The 16272-nt window shown below is 37.5% G+C and overlaps 1 protein-coding gene across 5 annotated transcripts in view; it reads left to right on the plus strand.

Moving 5' to 3' along the window:
* Nucleotides 1-14903, plus strand: part of NEDD4L (NEDD4 like E3 ubiquitin protein ligase) — a 351255-nt gene extending 336352 nt beyond the window's left edge. For all 5 annotated transcript variants that reach the window (XM_074952404.1, XM_074952405.1, XM_074952406.1 and 2 more), the window contains 6 exons: nt 1108-1168; nt 2027-2086; nt 2610-2717; nt 6358-6454; nt 7263-7335; nt 9437-14903. In XM_074952404.1, the coding sequence (XP_074808505.1) occupies nt 1108-1168; nt 2027-2086; nt 2610-2717; nt 6358-6454; nt 7263-7335; nt 9437-9539 (502 nt within the window). In that variant the 3' untranslated portion in view covers nt 9540-14903. The remainder of the gene's footprint in view (nt 1-1107; nt 1169-2026; nt 2087-2609; nt 2718-6357; nt 6455-7262; nt 7336-9436) is intronic.
* Nucleotides 14904-16272: the final 1369 nt, after the last annotated feature.

The following is a 16272-nucleotide window of genomic DNA, read 5'->3' on the forward strand; positions in this document are numbered from 1 at the left end:
CACAGGTGGATGTATCAGTGCTATTGTCTGTAGATATAATTTCTGTATAAATTCACTTAATCTGTAGAAAATTGTTAAAAGTTCCAAACTCTCATTCTTTTGGTCCTAAATCACACTCAGATGAATTCTGTTTTTAATGAATTGTTTGACTTTTCCTAAATAATCCATTAGTACAATGTATACCTTCTCTTGACCACTCATATAGTAAAATGCAGTAGTAATTTTTATAATGGTACGACGGTAAGCAATCATAATAGTAATATAGATTTCAGTCACAAAACAAGTAGCTACAAAATTTCTAATGGAAATTCAGGCTGTAGGCAAAATTCAGAAGTTTTGCTTTTTAATTGAATTAGTGGAATGACTTACTATCCCAAATTCACTTTATATGTGTAAAACATACAAGCTAAGACTTTTAAAAATGGGTGCCTGAAGTTAGGCCCTTAAGTCCATATTTAAATATCTAAATGAGTCAGTAACTTCCACTGGCTTCACTGGGAATGTCTGGGTGTTTCTGTGCTTTTGAAGGACCGACTATTTCTTCAGTTGCCTAAAAAACAAGGATAAATAAGTATCTTAGTCTACCTTGAAGGTCCCATTTTTTAAAAAACTTAGCATTTTCTAGGCTATTTCAATCAGAGACCAAGTTGTTTCACCATGTTCTGCTTAAAATAAATTTAATCTCCATAGGAAAAAAAAGATTAATTTCATTTAATTTCTGTACTTTTACTGCAAACCTCCTAATGATGTGGAACAGTCATATCTAAAGATTTTTAAACATATGTCCAAAGCCATTTAAATGTAAGCTGTTCATTGGGATTACTATTTTTTATACTCATCTGTGATTTTTTTTCACCACCTCATGTCTTCTCATGGAAATTTGAGCAGTTAATGAAGAGATGCACATATTCATATGCTCAGTAGACATCCAAACTCAAGCATAAATTGGAGGCATTTTTCCCTTCGTTTGCTCTGTTTATTTTATATCAGTGTTTGATGAATGATTACTGAAGCTATAAATGAGAAACTGAAAACATTAGAATAGTGAGATCTTTAAACATTCTGTTTATATCTTCTAATAAAAGTGTTTTTGTTTATCTGCTGTAGCTTAGTCATCCAGTGGAGGTTTGTAAACAGAGTTCAGAAACAAATGAACGCTTTCTTGGAGGTAAGCTTCATTAGTTGTTTTCTGCCAAATAAACTTTTCAATTTATTGTGGTAGAGCAAGATTCATCTTTTTTGCATGGACTTGTCAGGCCTCAAAGTTATGGGTGGGAAATCTTGCAGGATCCCAAAATTCTACAGTGTTTAGAAAAAAAATAGTAATATCCTGAAAATGCTTTTATGGCTCCTCTCCTGTAATATTCATTCTCTTTCAACTTAATTTTAAAGCCTTGAAAATCTTTTAAGTAACATGAACTTCTAACTGATGATCCTAACATCACCTTTCTATTGTGACCACCAACTATATTCCTTTCTCAAAACCCTTCTTTTCCTCCCCAGCCAGCAGCGATTACTTCTGTGCCACACTGCCCTGCAATCATGGATCCTGGAACCCAGCGATCCACAGATTCTACCTTTAATTCTCCCTTGTGTGTTTCAAATTTCATTGCAGTTCTATCCATTGCTGCACATTTTTCAGGCTCTGGCTTCTAGAAAATTACAAGGGTTGCTACTGCAGAGCACCAAAGGCCAAGTCTCTGGCTTCAGTCAGTTCCTCCCTCCCATCAATTCACGAACAAGAATAATTTCATGCTTAGTCTTATGGAAACCACATAGTGGTTTGGGTTTTAGAAGCTGACAGAAATTCTACTCACCATAGGCCTGTTGAACTGAAAAATCCTTGTCTGAAAAAACAAATAAATAAAATCTCCATGCCACAATATAATATTCACCATCTGGTATGGAAGTGTATGTTCATGTTGAGGAAGTTTGCTCTAAAATTAAGAAATGTCAGCCAAAAGAAAAACAGATATTATAAATCTATTTTTGAGACGACATTAGTTTTGTTTTGTTTTTCTTTCAGGGATTCACAGAACTCCTTCCTATAGACTTGATTAAAATTTTTGATGAAAATGAGTTGGAGGTTAGTATCTTTACATGACTTTGTTTTGTAGACAGTAAATCAGTACTGCACATTATTCTTAGAAATACTAGTTTCTGGAGTGAATGGTGTGTGAATGGATTTGAGGGAGCGGGTAGATTTTTCTCTCTAATTATTTGGTTTAGTGAATGTGTGTTTTAGATCATCATGACCTAGAGTTGAGAGAGGTGCTTCTCATTAAATTTGGGGGGACAAACAAACATATTTGTACAGATTGAGCTAGGTACTTAAGCATGTTCAGAACTTGCTGATTCAGCAACGGATGTGGTCCCTGTCCCACTGAGCGTACATACTAATTACATTCATCTTAGTGGAGTGCACAGGTCAACGTTCTTCAGGAACTCTACTAGAAATAGTGGCGCTTCCCTTTGTATTTGTATATGCACGGCCTAGCAGTTTAAAAGGAGACAGCGGAGGGAGGGACTAAGACTGTTTTGTGTAGCTATTGTGTTTTCCTTTGTGCACCATTTTCTATTAACATCTTAACAATTACATCCATACTTAGTTATTAATGTGTGGTCTTGGAGATGTTGATGTTAACGACTGGAGACAACACACAATCTACAAGAATGGTTACTGCCCAAATCATCCTGTCATCCAGTGGTACTGGAAGGTAATACTATTTACCCCACTCTTCTCATGATCCTTCTATTTCTGAGATGAATGCTGCACTGTATGATACAGTATGTTTTGGTGTGAAGTCTAAGTTTTTTTCTCCATGAAAACACCGAACAGTATCTTCTACACACACTGGATAATAACTACCATTCTTCTTTTGTTGGTTGCCACTTTACCGTTCAGACCCTTTTCCAGATCATTAACGAATATGCTGAACTCTGTCAAAGTTTGCAGATTATACAAAATTATTCAAGATAGGTACGTCCAAAGCAGACTGCTTGTACTGTCACCCTGTTTAGCAGGCTACCAGGTCTGAGTGTGTGTGGTTTTTTGTTTTATCCTTTTTGTGCTCTGCCCTCTTCTACTGCTTGAAATTATTTCTTTCCAATGTTGATGTTTAAGCTCTCCACATATTTGTATACTGTCATTGTGTCTCCCAGGGATCATTAGCCTAGCTACACATACTTAGTTCTCTTAATATTTCCTTGATAATGAAAAGTACAGTTGCATCATAGGCATGTAGAGAGGGGGTATTTACTCTTCCCCAGATTTGATGCCTCTGCAGATACAACCCAAAGTAACTTTTTTGTTGTTTTTGTTTTGTTTATCACATAGCAAGCTCGGCTCTAATTTGCTATCTGCTGCCACATCTGTTTCTTTCCATGCTGCTTTCTTTCAGCACTGATTCTTCCTCCCAATTTAAATCATCCTAAGGCTAGCCTTGTTGTAGCACACCCCTCCCCCAAAAGCCCTTTGTATAGACATGAGTGTGACGGGTTTAGTCACAAAGACCCCCTTGGGACTGTCACCTGACGTGCTGGAATTACCTCTGAGTCCGTTTTCTTTGCCAGCTTTGCCTGCCTTGTCGAGCCAGAAATGTTAGCCTGCAGCAACACAGACCCAGGTCTGGTCCATACCCCCAACACTGCAGACTTTAACCAAAAACTGCTCAGCAGGTCACCGATCTCCAGCGCCCAGACACCCAATGGGATCCAAACCCCAAATAAATCCGTTTTACTCTGTATAAAGCTTATACAGGGTAAACTCATAAATTGTTCGCCCTCTGTAACACTGATAGAGAGATATGCACAGCTATTTGTTCCCCCAGGTATTAATCACTTACTCTGGGTTAATTAATAAACAAAAGTGATTAGTATATCAGTAAAGTATAAAGAGTAGGATTTAAGTGGTTTCAAGTAATAACAGACCGAACAAAGTAAGTTACCAAGTTAAATAAAAGAAAACACGCAAGTCTAAGCCTAATACATTTAAGAAACTGAATACAGGTAAATCTCACCCTCAGGGATGTTCCAATAAGCTTCTTTCACAGATTAGACTCCTTCTTAACTAGGGGATTTCTCATGACTGGCAGCCCCCTTTGTTCTGTTCCGCCCCCTTTTTATAGCTTTGGCACAAGGCAGGAATCTTTTGTCTCTCTGAATCCCCCGCTCCCCTTCTAAATAGAAAAGCACCGGGTTTAAGATGGATTCCAGTACCAGGTGACATGGTCACATGTCCTGTGAGACCCAAAGCCTCCATTCTTTCCGGCCCGACTCACAGGAACAAAGGAAGGCTTACAAGTAAACAGAGCCATTTACAACCAATTGTCCTGGTCAATGGGAGCCGTCAAGATTCTAAACCACCATTAATGGCCCACCCCTTTGCATAATTACAATAGGACCTCAGAATAATACTTCATATTTCTAGCTTCAGATACAAGAATGATACATTCATACAAATAGGATGCACAAACTTACTAGATCATAAGCTTTGGAATGATACTTTACAAGAGACCTTTTGCATGAAGCATATTCCAGTTACATTATATTTACACTTATAGACATATTTTCATAAAACATATGGAGTGCAATGACAATAAGCACTTCAATTTTACTGTTATGCTTTTTGCGCATAATGTTTTAGGAGTGTCTTCTTTTTGACCCTCTCCCTCCGCTCTCCCAGTCTCGTTTCCCTTTCACGTGTTGCTCTGGTGTTCGTAGCAGCCTGGGGAGCTAGCCCATGATACTGGCTTGATTTTGCATCTTCAGCAGTTTACTCGGTCATTTTGATTCTCACAGATCTTATTCTTTGCCTCGTTCCTTAATTTTTCACTTCAAGATACACCTGTACTTGCTAAATATGGAGCTGTTTTGTCAGGAAGGCAGGAGTGTTAGCTTAAATAAATGTGAACACTTGGTTAGAACATAAAGCACGAAAAATAAATCTGGAGCTATATGTTTTGCTGGATAAGGACATCGAGTTTTTTTTGCTGTCAGTAAAAGCGGTAGGCTCAAGATATATAAATGCCACCCTGATCTTTACATACATCCAGTGGCTAAAATAGCCATAATATACAGGTGTATAACTGCCACATCAAAACAATACCTTGGGGAATAATTTGGTGTAATAAATATAGAACTTCTCTGTGATCTGACTATATTGAATTTAGCACATCCAGTTAAGCGAATCTAATCAAATTATATAATAGAAAATAGTAGCAAGGAATTGCATTATGCAGTTTTAAGGAATCTCTGTCATTTGCTTTTCTGTGAATTCTGTTAGGAAGATTCATTTCACACACTTTGCTTGCTGCAGCTGTTTATATATGTCAGTTCTCCTTTAAGTGATTGTGCGGGTGCCTATGGTGGGATGTAATTGTGCACAATACATCTTGAAGAACAACCGTTATTGTACTACTCCCGGGGGAATTCTGCACCTCTGCGCAATGCAGAATTTTGCAGAAATTAATGTTGGGCACACAGAATTTCCTTTTTTCCCCATAGAATGGGCTGCGGAGATGTTGGGTGCCACTAGGGGCCGCTGGACCCGGCAGAGCCCAGCTTGCAAATGGAAGACATGGCTAGGCGGGAGGGGGAGGAAACTGGAGAGTTCCCAGCAGCTGCAGTTCCTAGCACGCTCTGAAGGAAGGAAGCGGCGCACACGAAACTCCGTGCAAGCCCGAAACCCAGCATCAAGCTGTTTCTCCCTCTGGATCCCTGGGCGGGGGTCGGGGGGTAGAGGGTGTGAGTGCATGGGCCGGGGGGACCCCCAGCTCGGCTCTGGGGGGAAGAAGGGGGCAGAAAAGCAAGAACTAGGTTGTCATAGGGGTTTAACTTTCTGCTCCTGGGGGAAATTTTGTGTGTGTCTCTGTACTGTTACAGACATACTTACTGACAGGTATTTTGAAATAAATTACCAAAATAATTGAAACTGGAGTGATTATATAGTGTTATTTTGACAAATAAAATTTTCAGAATTTTAAAATATTGTGTGCAGAATTTTTAATTTTTTTGGTGCAGAATTCCCCCAGGAGTATTTTACAGGTAAGTAACTATATTTACTGATTGTACCAAAAGGAAAATCAACTCATCCAAAATACTGAAATAAAGTGTATTACTCCCAACTGCTGCCAAAGCAGTGGGCTGTTTTGGCCTTAATGGCAGTTGAAAGAAGAGTCTCTTTATCTAAGATTAGAAAGGCTGGTATCACACCAGTAATAACTTCAAAATACTTACAGTATTTTCTAGTTATCTGTCTAGTTGTTGTGTTACAATACAAATTATGTTTTTAAAATCCTCCTGATGCCTGCACACACTGTTGTATCGTGCCTGCTGACTCTCTCTCTTTGTTATTAGGCTGTCTTACTGATGGATGCTGAAAAGCGTATCCGGTTATTGCAGTTTGTTACTGGGACATCACGAGTGCCTATGAATGGATTTGCTGAACTTTATGGTGAGTTAAAAATTGAAGGTACTTAAAGATGTTTAGCACTAAAATCTTTTTATTGTTGCTCTTTGAAATGGGTTGGACCAATTCTGAGTAGGATAGTGTGCCAACAAGAGAACCTGTGCACAATAGGGGTATTACAAGATGCAAGTTTTCACTCCAATGTCAATTGAATTGCTCCTTCCCAGCCCAAAAAACCTATGGAGGCGTTATGACAGCAGCTGTGGAGGGCATGTTCTTGCTCTCTGCAGGAATAACCTTGATAGGGTAGAGTGTGTGTATGTGGCTGCTGCTGTGCAGATTGGAAGCCCACAAGTACATCACGTTTGCAGTGTTAATGTGTACTTATTTTGTGGCATTATATACATTGCACCTGAAATTAAATGTATGGAATAATGAGTAGACAGTATTTATAAATATAGGGCCAGATACGTAGCTTCTTTAACTTAGACTTCACTGACGTGAAAGTAAACCAATTATACAAGCCGAGGATTTAGCCTATAATTTTGCAAACATTTAATTTTGAGTTTATAGCATTTAAGTAAAAAGAAAAGGAGTACTTGTGGCACCTTAGAGACTAACAAATTTATTTGAGCATAAGCTTTCGCGAGCTACAGCTCCGATGAAGTGAGCTGTAGCTCACAAAAGCTTATGCTCAAATAAATTTTTTAGTCTCTAAGGTGCCACAAGTACTCCTTTTCTTTTTGCGAATACAGAGTAACACAACTGCTACTCTGAAACCTAGCATTTAAGTATTCTACCTAAAATCCAGTGCTTAAACTATACTTGTGGGGTTTTTTTACTCTTTGTCTAGGTTCAAATGGTCCTCAGCTGTTTACAATAGAGCAATGGGGAAGTCCTGAAAAATTGCCCAGAGCTCACACATGGTGAGTAATGAAAACATAAAATTAAGGAGTTTATGGATTGTTACACTGCCAAGAAAGGATGGATCTGGTGACCAAATTTGACAGGAATATACTCTATCTCAGGATCATGTCTTTGTCCTATAGAGACGGTTTTCTATAAAATGGGATAATCTCCAACCTTGTGCATTCACTGCCACAACATTCAAGAAGTTTAGAATTATCTGCTCTCAAACTGCAGCCAGCATGAAACCGACAAAATTCCAGGAACTAGCCAGCTCAACTTCGGTCTGTTCTAACTGCTTGTCTTAGTTTCCAAAAGGTTCTTTGTTTAATCCTGTCCTTCAACACATTAAAAGCTGATCTGTGTTAGAAAACTAATAGGTGCAAACCCGTAATGTAGATGCACTTAAGCCACTTTAAATCTTATATACTTTTATTTGGGTAAAGAATTTCTGTTCTGTATGACGGTGATCCAGTTGTCCCTTGAAGTTGGGAGACATTTATCTTGAGCTATAGCTGATCTGTTTTAATGTATTTGTTGCACAGAAGGGATTCTACTTGAAAGCCTTTTCACCTTATTTCAAGCAATTGCTACTCCTATACAGAAGCTGTTAATTTTCTGTCAAATTTGAAGGCACCCATTAGTCTGCAAATTGTCTTAAGCACTTGGCAATTAAACCAGTGTGCTAATGAGATGGAAGTGTTGTCTATAACCATTTTAATCCCTTCTGCTAGAAGACTTTTTTGTGTCTCAAATGTAATTTACCTTTTTCAAATGGATAAGGGCTTAATCTTGCAAGGTACAGAGTAGTGGGACCTGATCCACCACATCACTTGAAGCACGTGACTTAAGTGCTTTGCTGTATCAGGGTCAGAGCACTTGTCACCTTTGATCAAGCCCCAAGTCCCACATTTTTGCCATATCAGTATTATGCTGGGTGAATCTTCTACCTGGATCGCTTTCCCTCTCACCATAAAAATACTAGTTTTAAATTAATATGAAAACACTTGTAGGTGTTGGCATCCTAAAGTTTGCTATGTCACTTGATAGAAATGGTGAGCTTTGAACAATACAGAATAGTGCATGGGGCTCTGTTTACTTTGAAAGGTAGATTGTACAGAGAGGGGGACAGTGCTTCTGAGTGGCACAAGGAAAGGAACAAAAGTGCCTTGCATTAGAAGTACATTACTATTCTGTCCCTTGTTTCGTATGTATTCCAGAATTATTACCCCTTCCTCTTTCTGTCTGAGAAACTAATGAATGGAAACAAATACGTGAGGTGGGAAAGAGGGACTGGCAACAGTACAAATAGAGGGCTGATATCTTTTTCTTTCGGTGCTAGGATCTACTTCAGAAATCTCTTGTTCCCCTCCTCCCTCTCTCCCCCAACCAGTACTACTTTTGCAGGCAGCTTTTACTCTCATCACCACATGCCGGGATTCAGTTTCAGTGAATTACTTTTATTCTCTTCCTTGAAAAGTGGATAGAATGAGTTCTGTGAAAATCTGTGAGCCAACAAAGCACAACCACAGAAAACCACACTGTGAACAGAAGCAGCTGGTTCCAAAAGGCTCCATATGCCCCTGCCTTGTCAGACGATTCACTGAAAAGCGGACGCCCCAGCCCAATTGTCTTAATTTAAGTTAGCCAGACACATCCATAAAACTCAGATGACAGGAACTGAGAATCTGTGAAGCAAAAAAAGAACCAAAAGATTAATTATTGTGAATGCTTTCCATGTATGGAAGCCCTATAAAATAAATGGGGTTTAAATTCTTTGGTGTTCTATAGAAAATAAATCTTACAGCATTTAATAGTAATCACCTTTCCATAGGTTTTTGAACCATCCTACAGAATTTTATAGCAGGAGGCTGAACTTACTTGCAGAACAATTTCTGTTATCTATTAAATTATCAAAGATGTTTTCAAAGAGCCTTCTCTCTGGTTTTGGTTGCTGTTCTCACTCCCCTAGAGGGAAAATGAGCATCTGACCTTTAAATTCAGTCTATCTCTGCTGAGTCTTTGGAACTGATGAGGCCTCCAAATTATATGACCTCCAGATACTTTTTTTTTTACTTTAAGTTGATTATCAAATGATACTTTTTCCCCCTTCAATTTCAGCTTTAATCGCCTTGACTTACCTCCTTATGAATCTTTTGAAGATTTACGAGAGAAGCTTCTTATGGCAGTTGAAAATGCTCAAGGATTTGAAGGAGTGGATTAAAACAGCAATTTTTTTTTTTCCATCGAGCAAGTTCTGCTTGAACTGTTGAATTTGCCTAATGGACATTAACAAGTGACAATGGCAGAACAGTTGCACAATGTTGGTTCATGGAGCAAACTCTTCTACAGTGCCGTTGCCTAAATTCAGAAATTTGAACTACAATCTGTGGATAACATTTCTGATATTTCCACAGTAAATCACCAACTGGTTGACACGTACTCTAATTTCAGCAGGACTTGTTCTATTTATGTTGTGCCTCTGTAGGCAAAGCCCTTAATAAATATTTTACATACTTTCTAATGACAATGAATGGAATTAATCACTTTACAGGTATAGTATTACAACTCATGTTTACTTTTTAAATGATTTAGACATTTTCAGATTTTATTTCATCACAATTAAAAATGTCATCTACTTGGAAAAATGAGCATTTCTTATCTTAATTTCATACCAGACTTGATGCCAGTGGCATTTTTACTTTCAAAATGCATTTTGAGCCTTGTGTCCCCAACCTGTTAGAAAAGCTGGAGAAAATGATGTGAGAAATTTTCTGCAGATGGAATATATTAATGGCAAATCTAAAAGCTTTTCATTGAGCACATTAATATGTTCTGTACCCAAAAGAAAAAGTATAGAGTGGATGTTACATTTTTGTATAAATCAATAGAATAGTTACAAGCTGAGAGAGGATCATAACATAGCATGCCAAATCTCACGGTCAATAAAGAAATCACCTCATTATTCCTTGGTAATATTTATGTGTACTATAAAACATTTTGGGATAGGGTTGGCATTATCAATATAGGAAAAAATGCTTAACCCTGTCATTAACTTTGTACAGTGATTCTTTTACTATTCTTTCCTCTTTACTATTTGCAATGGAGGCATTTTGAATGAAATTTGGCACTGCTTGATTTGGAACTGTGGAAACCAGATCTGTTTTGTCTCCTATTTGTATGCATTTGCGAATATTACCTAAATAACAAGGGTTTTTTTTGTTTCTAACTGCACCAACTCTAAAGGCACTTTATATAACACATGGAGGTCATATCTGTTTTTTATCATAAACATTAATGTGATTATATTCCTTCTCACTGCACATGTCTTTTGGGTGCAATATCTATCAATTGTGAATTTGGCTGCTGCTGCTATATAAAAACCAGATGTAGAGCTGGGCCTGCAGACATGTTCTCACCTATTGTTTTTGTGATTTTTTTATTCAATCACAAAGATTTATTTAATATATACGGTTATCTAATCAATTTTGTTACCTATGACATGTTGCATGCTTAAACTATAATGCCTGAGTTGTATCTGTTGTGTGATAGATTAAAGGCAAAAGAGAAGACTTGCATTTGATCCACTGAAATTAAATGGTTAACACAGCAGTGGGGTAGGTTTGAGGGTATGCATTCAGCAATTTGATTATGTTCAGCTTTGTGAGCTTTTGTCCACCTACATAACACACTTTGTTGTTTTTTCTAAGAACTCGACTAACACTTATTCACAAGCAAGATTACAGGGTGCAAAAATAATTGAAACAATTTCACCCCTTATTGCCAAGAACTGAGCTTTTTTTATTTTATTTTATTTTATTATTATTATTTTTAGCACATGCAATCCGCTGCCAGCAATGCGTGCGGCAGCAGTTGCAGGCAGGGAGTGTAATAAGTATTAACTCTAGCCATGAGAGCTAATTTAGTAAAACTCATCAAAGCTAATAACATTCAACAAATGCTAATTTGTCAAACTTTGCCTGGCTTGGGATGCAGCCTCAGTTTGCTCCCAAAAGTTTGAAGAGTCAATAGGTGCATGAAGAAGTTTTGAACCTTCTAATTTGAATGTAGATTAAGGTTAATTCCCTTTCTATATTAATTTTATTTTCAGACATTCCTTTTTTCCATCTGGTGAGCTGAAAACATAGACATGAGAATGAAGTGGGCTGGATATGACTAGATGTAAAACACTATATTGATAGCCTCTTACGCTTTTAGAGAGTGGGATCTGATCTTTCTAATGTATATCTACATGCCAAACTTCTGTAGCTAGAACATGGAATTGCCTTTAAAAATCTGTCATATTCCATGGTCAGTTTTCTTTTTAAAAACAATGTCTTAATTGGAAGAGTTTTTGTATGTTTGGAGGTAACGTTTTGCTTCAGTGCCATGTAACAGAACCTTATTTCAAGGACTCCTATGAGTTTTTGCTTTAGACTTGAAATATAAACTAACGCTTATGTAATAAGGGATAATGTAGTCAAGCAGTTAGGCTGGGGGAACTGAGAGTCAGGAGATTTGAGTTAAATTCCCAACTCTGCCATCACTCTCACTGTTACTCCTTGGTTGAGTCATTTAAATTCTGTGCCTGTTTCCCCATCTGCAAAATGGGCTTCAGATCTGTGTGTAAAGATGAAAGGCTCTATATAACTGCAAAAGATGGAATAATGGAGCATAACACTTTAAGATCAGGCTTTTAGAAAATTAGGCTAACGTCTTTTCAGATCCACTTACACATAAACTAAGAATAGAAACTCCAAAAGACTTCAGTATACATTACTGTATTGAGGTAAATTCCTGTTCTTAAGGAGAAAATTTGTATTTTTAATCACTGAAAATACTCATTGTTGGAAAATAAGTACAAGAAATGTTTCTCAAAAAATATCCCCCAGCCCCTTAGAGTCCAGAGAACTTAAACCTTACTGTAGAAGTGAGTCTGTCCCTTTTTGTCAGCGTCTCTAAGAGACCCTGGTATTCCAGCAAGTAATCCTGGCTATTACCAAGGTAAATTTATAATGTGAAAAGTGAATTGTTCAGTCTAACCCCTTTATTGCACAAAGCCTTATGTGTTGCATATTATAAGTTCTTTTTCGTTCGCTCTAGCTAACGGGCAGTTCCTGAGCAGCACAATGCTTGGCCTTGTCTACCCTTGGATTTTAGCCACCAGTGAAGCTGTCTTGATGTAGCTGCACTGGTGCAAACCTCTAGTGTAAATGCACTATACTAGTGCAAAGCAGATGTTGCACTAAGGTAACTTACCTTAGTGGCTAAAAACCTTACTGTAGAAATGCCCCTTGTGTCAGCCAAAAGGCTGTTACCACTTGTGGAATCTGTTCTTTAAACCCGGGAATTGTCTTCAGTTTTGCAAATGACTTGTGTGAGGTCCAGGTACATAGTGTGTGCTTCAGCAAAACCGCATCTATAAGGGAGTTTGATTCTATTCTACAGATTACTTTGTAACTAAGAACTGTATATGTTGAAGCTGTTTTTGCATTGACTATTATGATATAAAGTTGATTTCTTGGAGTTTCTGTTCTAATACACCGAACCTCTTAGAAGTTCTTCTGGAATTCCTGACATTGTATTTGAAGGACTCTTTCAAGGGAAAGGTGGCTAAATGTCTCTTATTTATTAAACCTTAATTAATGAGGAGATTGCTCCATTTGGATTTGTGCTCTAACTTGGTGCCTTTCTTTAATATTCAAATACTGTATTCACATTCATTGACCCGGACTATGTATGAATAGTTCACCCCCTTAATCATAAAACAGATACTTTTGTAGAATTTGTATTTTTTAAAAGATTCTATCTGGCCAAATTATTGTAATTTCTTGCTCACATCGAGTCTTTTATATCTCTGGCTCTCTTGTAAGGCAGGTCAGTTACATACCATAATTCCAGCATTTATTCCTAGTTGATAGAAACTCATTATGACTGGACCTAATGTCTTCCTGAAAATTTATCTTCCTTTTGTCTTCCCACTGAAGTTAACCCAAAAAAAGGGGGGGGGCGAATTTGTTATTTCATTCTATTTTATTTTTAAATTTCTCATCCTAAAGGAGACATCCCTATCTCTGAACTTCTCATGCAGGGAGGGCAAGCTGCGTGCTCTCTTGTAATATTTTCTGACAAACCAGCAGAGGATGCTGCTCTACAGACTAACCAAGTATCTCATACCCCCCTCTTAATCTCCACTACCCCAAAAGAAATTCACTACCTCTGTTATGTGATTAGCCTTTACTGACCGGTGATCAAGACTGCGGAGTTCGGTATCATAGTTGCAAATCTCACTTCTGAGATACAGAACCTGTTCATATACTTTGAGTGAAACCGTGGCCTTGATGAAGTCAATAGCAAAACTCCTAGTGACTTCAGTGGGGCCTGGATTTTACCCTTTGTGTTCTGGAATTTATAACCGGGAGGGATAAGTGACACATTTGGACCACTTTTTCATATATATGTACAGTATACCCAACTATATACAAAACTGAATTTTTAATATGTAAGATGAAAAGAAAAAAACCCTTTTAATTAGCAGAGTGGACGTTTTACAAGCATGAGGGTGTTTTTAATAGCAAAAGTCTTTTCTTTTGCTTGTATGGAATTTTGGAAAAGACCTCTCTTCCAACATCTGTTAGACGTTGCACTAAAAAGCGATGCATGTTTGAAATGCATGGGGAAATTGTTTTGATAAAACTGGAATCTAACCCATATTAATGTTACATATCCCTCAGGTCTGTCATACTGCACACATAACCTTACATTCATATCACATGACCACCACCACAAACCATATTTAATCACATGCCTCTATACTTCTAAGCCATCTGGATTTTCCTACATTGCTCTTTCATTTAGAATGTCATGTTTTCCTCTTTCAGTTAACGTCAGTGTAGCTTTTGTTCTTTTTTACCACTATATATACACATATATAAACACAGTGTGTACCCACATACAGCAGTACATATATGTAATGCATTTTTATACTTCTTTAATCAATTCTGTGTTCAGGATTGGCTTCTAAAGAGGACTGTGAGCAGTTTGTCTCCAATGCAGCTTTAGCAAAGCCATGCCATAGTGAATACATTATGATTCTCAGAACCCAAATAAAACCACTAGAAGGTGATTTTGCTATGCTCTGTGTTTGTGAACTTATGACCTTTATTCAAATTTAAACCTGAAATGACTACTTCCAAAGGTGAAAAATAGTTTCAAACATTCCAGATGAAATTCACGATCTTTCGTAACTTTTTATTGTAAAACCGCCTGAGAATATGAGGCTATTTAAAATTATATTAAACTACATTAAAACTGATGTAAAAAAACAAACAAACTGAAAACTACTACTTATAAATAATGCTCATTTTCACAATCAAAATAGCTTTAAAGTATGGTTGGATTTGATACACAGTGGAAAATGTTTTTTGTTTTTGTTTAAGGACAAAATCATTTTTTCCATTTATTTTCTTAAGAGAAGTGAAGGAAATTGTAGTTTGTTTCCTGACAGCAAAAGATCAATGTAACAAAATGAGATTGTTGTAATGAAATGACGCAACTTGTTAAATATTTAATAAAGAATTATGGAAGCTGGAACATTTTATACTTCAAATACATGGTCTGTCTAATTGAAAGTTTGTTGTATTGTGTTAAAAGGGTTGTAACTTCCAGCAAAGTTCGGGGGGAGACGCAGGGCAGTAAACAATGGTAATCAGAGCACCTATGTACAATTTATCTGAAGCATTACTACCATCCAGGTACTGCATCTCTTTTCTTGATAATTACTACTTGACAGTTGTTGACTTGCACAATTAACGTATGGTTAGTATGCACACAATATACTGTTTAATACCATGGCATTCCTTCACAAGAATGTGTTAAATACGGAACCTCCTTCCCCGCACACACATCTCCGTACCCCAACTCATGCACCAGTGTTAAGCTGTTTTTAATAGCAAAAAGTAACTTTTGTTAAAATTATTTCAGCAGATGCAAGAAGTGAGCCCTTTTGTTTTTATATCGTTCAACTTTTTCTGCAGTTACTTCCAAGCTTTATTTTGTGATTCAACATACCTACAGCACGTATATAGTTTTAATCCTGCATCAGTGAACAATCTTTACAAATCTTCCCACTGTAACTATTCAAATGTAGGTTTTGAACAAGAACACAAAAATATGAACATTAAATGCAATTAAGTGTGCTGCTTTTATCTCATGCATATACTATCAAGTTCCTAAACATCTATAAAAGGAAACTTACTACATGCACTTTAAATAGAGCATGCTAATTTATCTTAGAACATGGATTAAAAAGAGAGATGTCTTAATTTAACAACCAAGCCTATATTACTGCTATATAGCTCATCCTCTTTTGTACCATGTGTTTCAGTGCCACAATTCAAACTCAAAATACAGCAGTACCAAGTAACTAAATTCTTGGCCACTAACCGTAACATAGATGATGTGCATTACAGTCGCCAAACAGGAAAGGCAGGAAGTTTGGGCAGGGATGTTCTTTCTCCTGTGTTTGTACAGCACCTAGCACAATGGGATCCAAGTTCATGACAAGGGCTCCTAGGTGCTGCGGTAATACAAAGAAACACTAACAGAGAAATCAGAGCTCTTGGTTCAAGCAAGGCACACTTCTGACTCAGCAGACTACTTTGGAAATACTGTACCTTCCTCCACCACTGTCACACTCTCTGTCCCCAGTACTAATGAGCAAGGTAGGAGGCGTAATAATGAGAAAGGGAGCTGTATATGTGCTCAATAGGAAGTTAGTCTTTAAAACTAAGAATAATGTGGGGTTCGGGCTCCCTTAAACTGTCCTATTGCTGCCCTGAACTTGACTTCAAATAGGTGCAGAGGCCGCTCGAGACAATCTGCCACCCAAGGCAAAACTTCAGTGTACCCATCCCTCCCATCACCTAGAACAGAGGTTCTCAACTGGGGGGTGTACG

The sequence above is a fragment of the Natator depressus genome, chromosome 5, assembly GCF_965152275.1.
Source record: "Natator depressus isolate rNatDep1 chromosome 5, rNatDep2.hap1, whole genome shotgun sequence".
Lineage (NCBI taxonomy): Eukaryota > Metazoa > Chordata > Testudines > Cheloniidae > Natator > Natator depressus.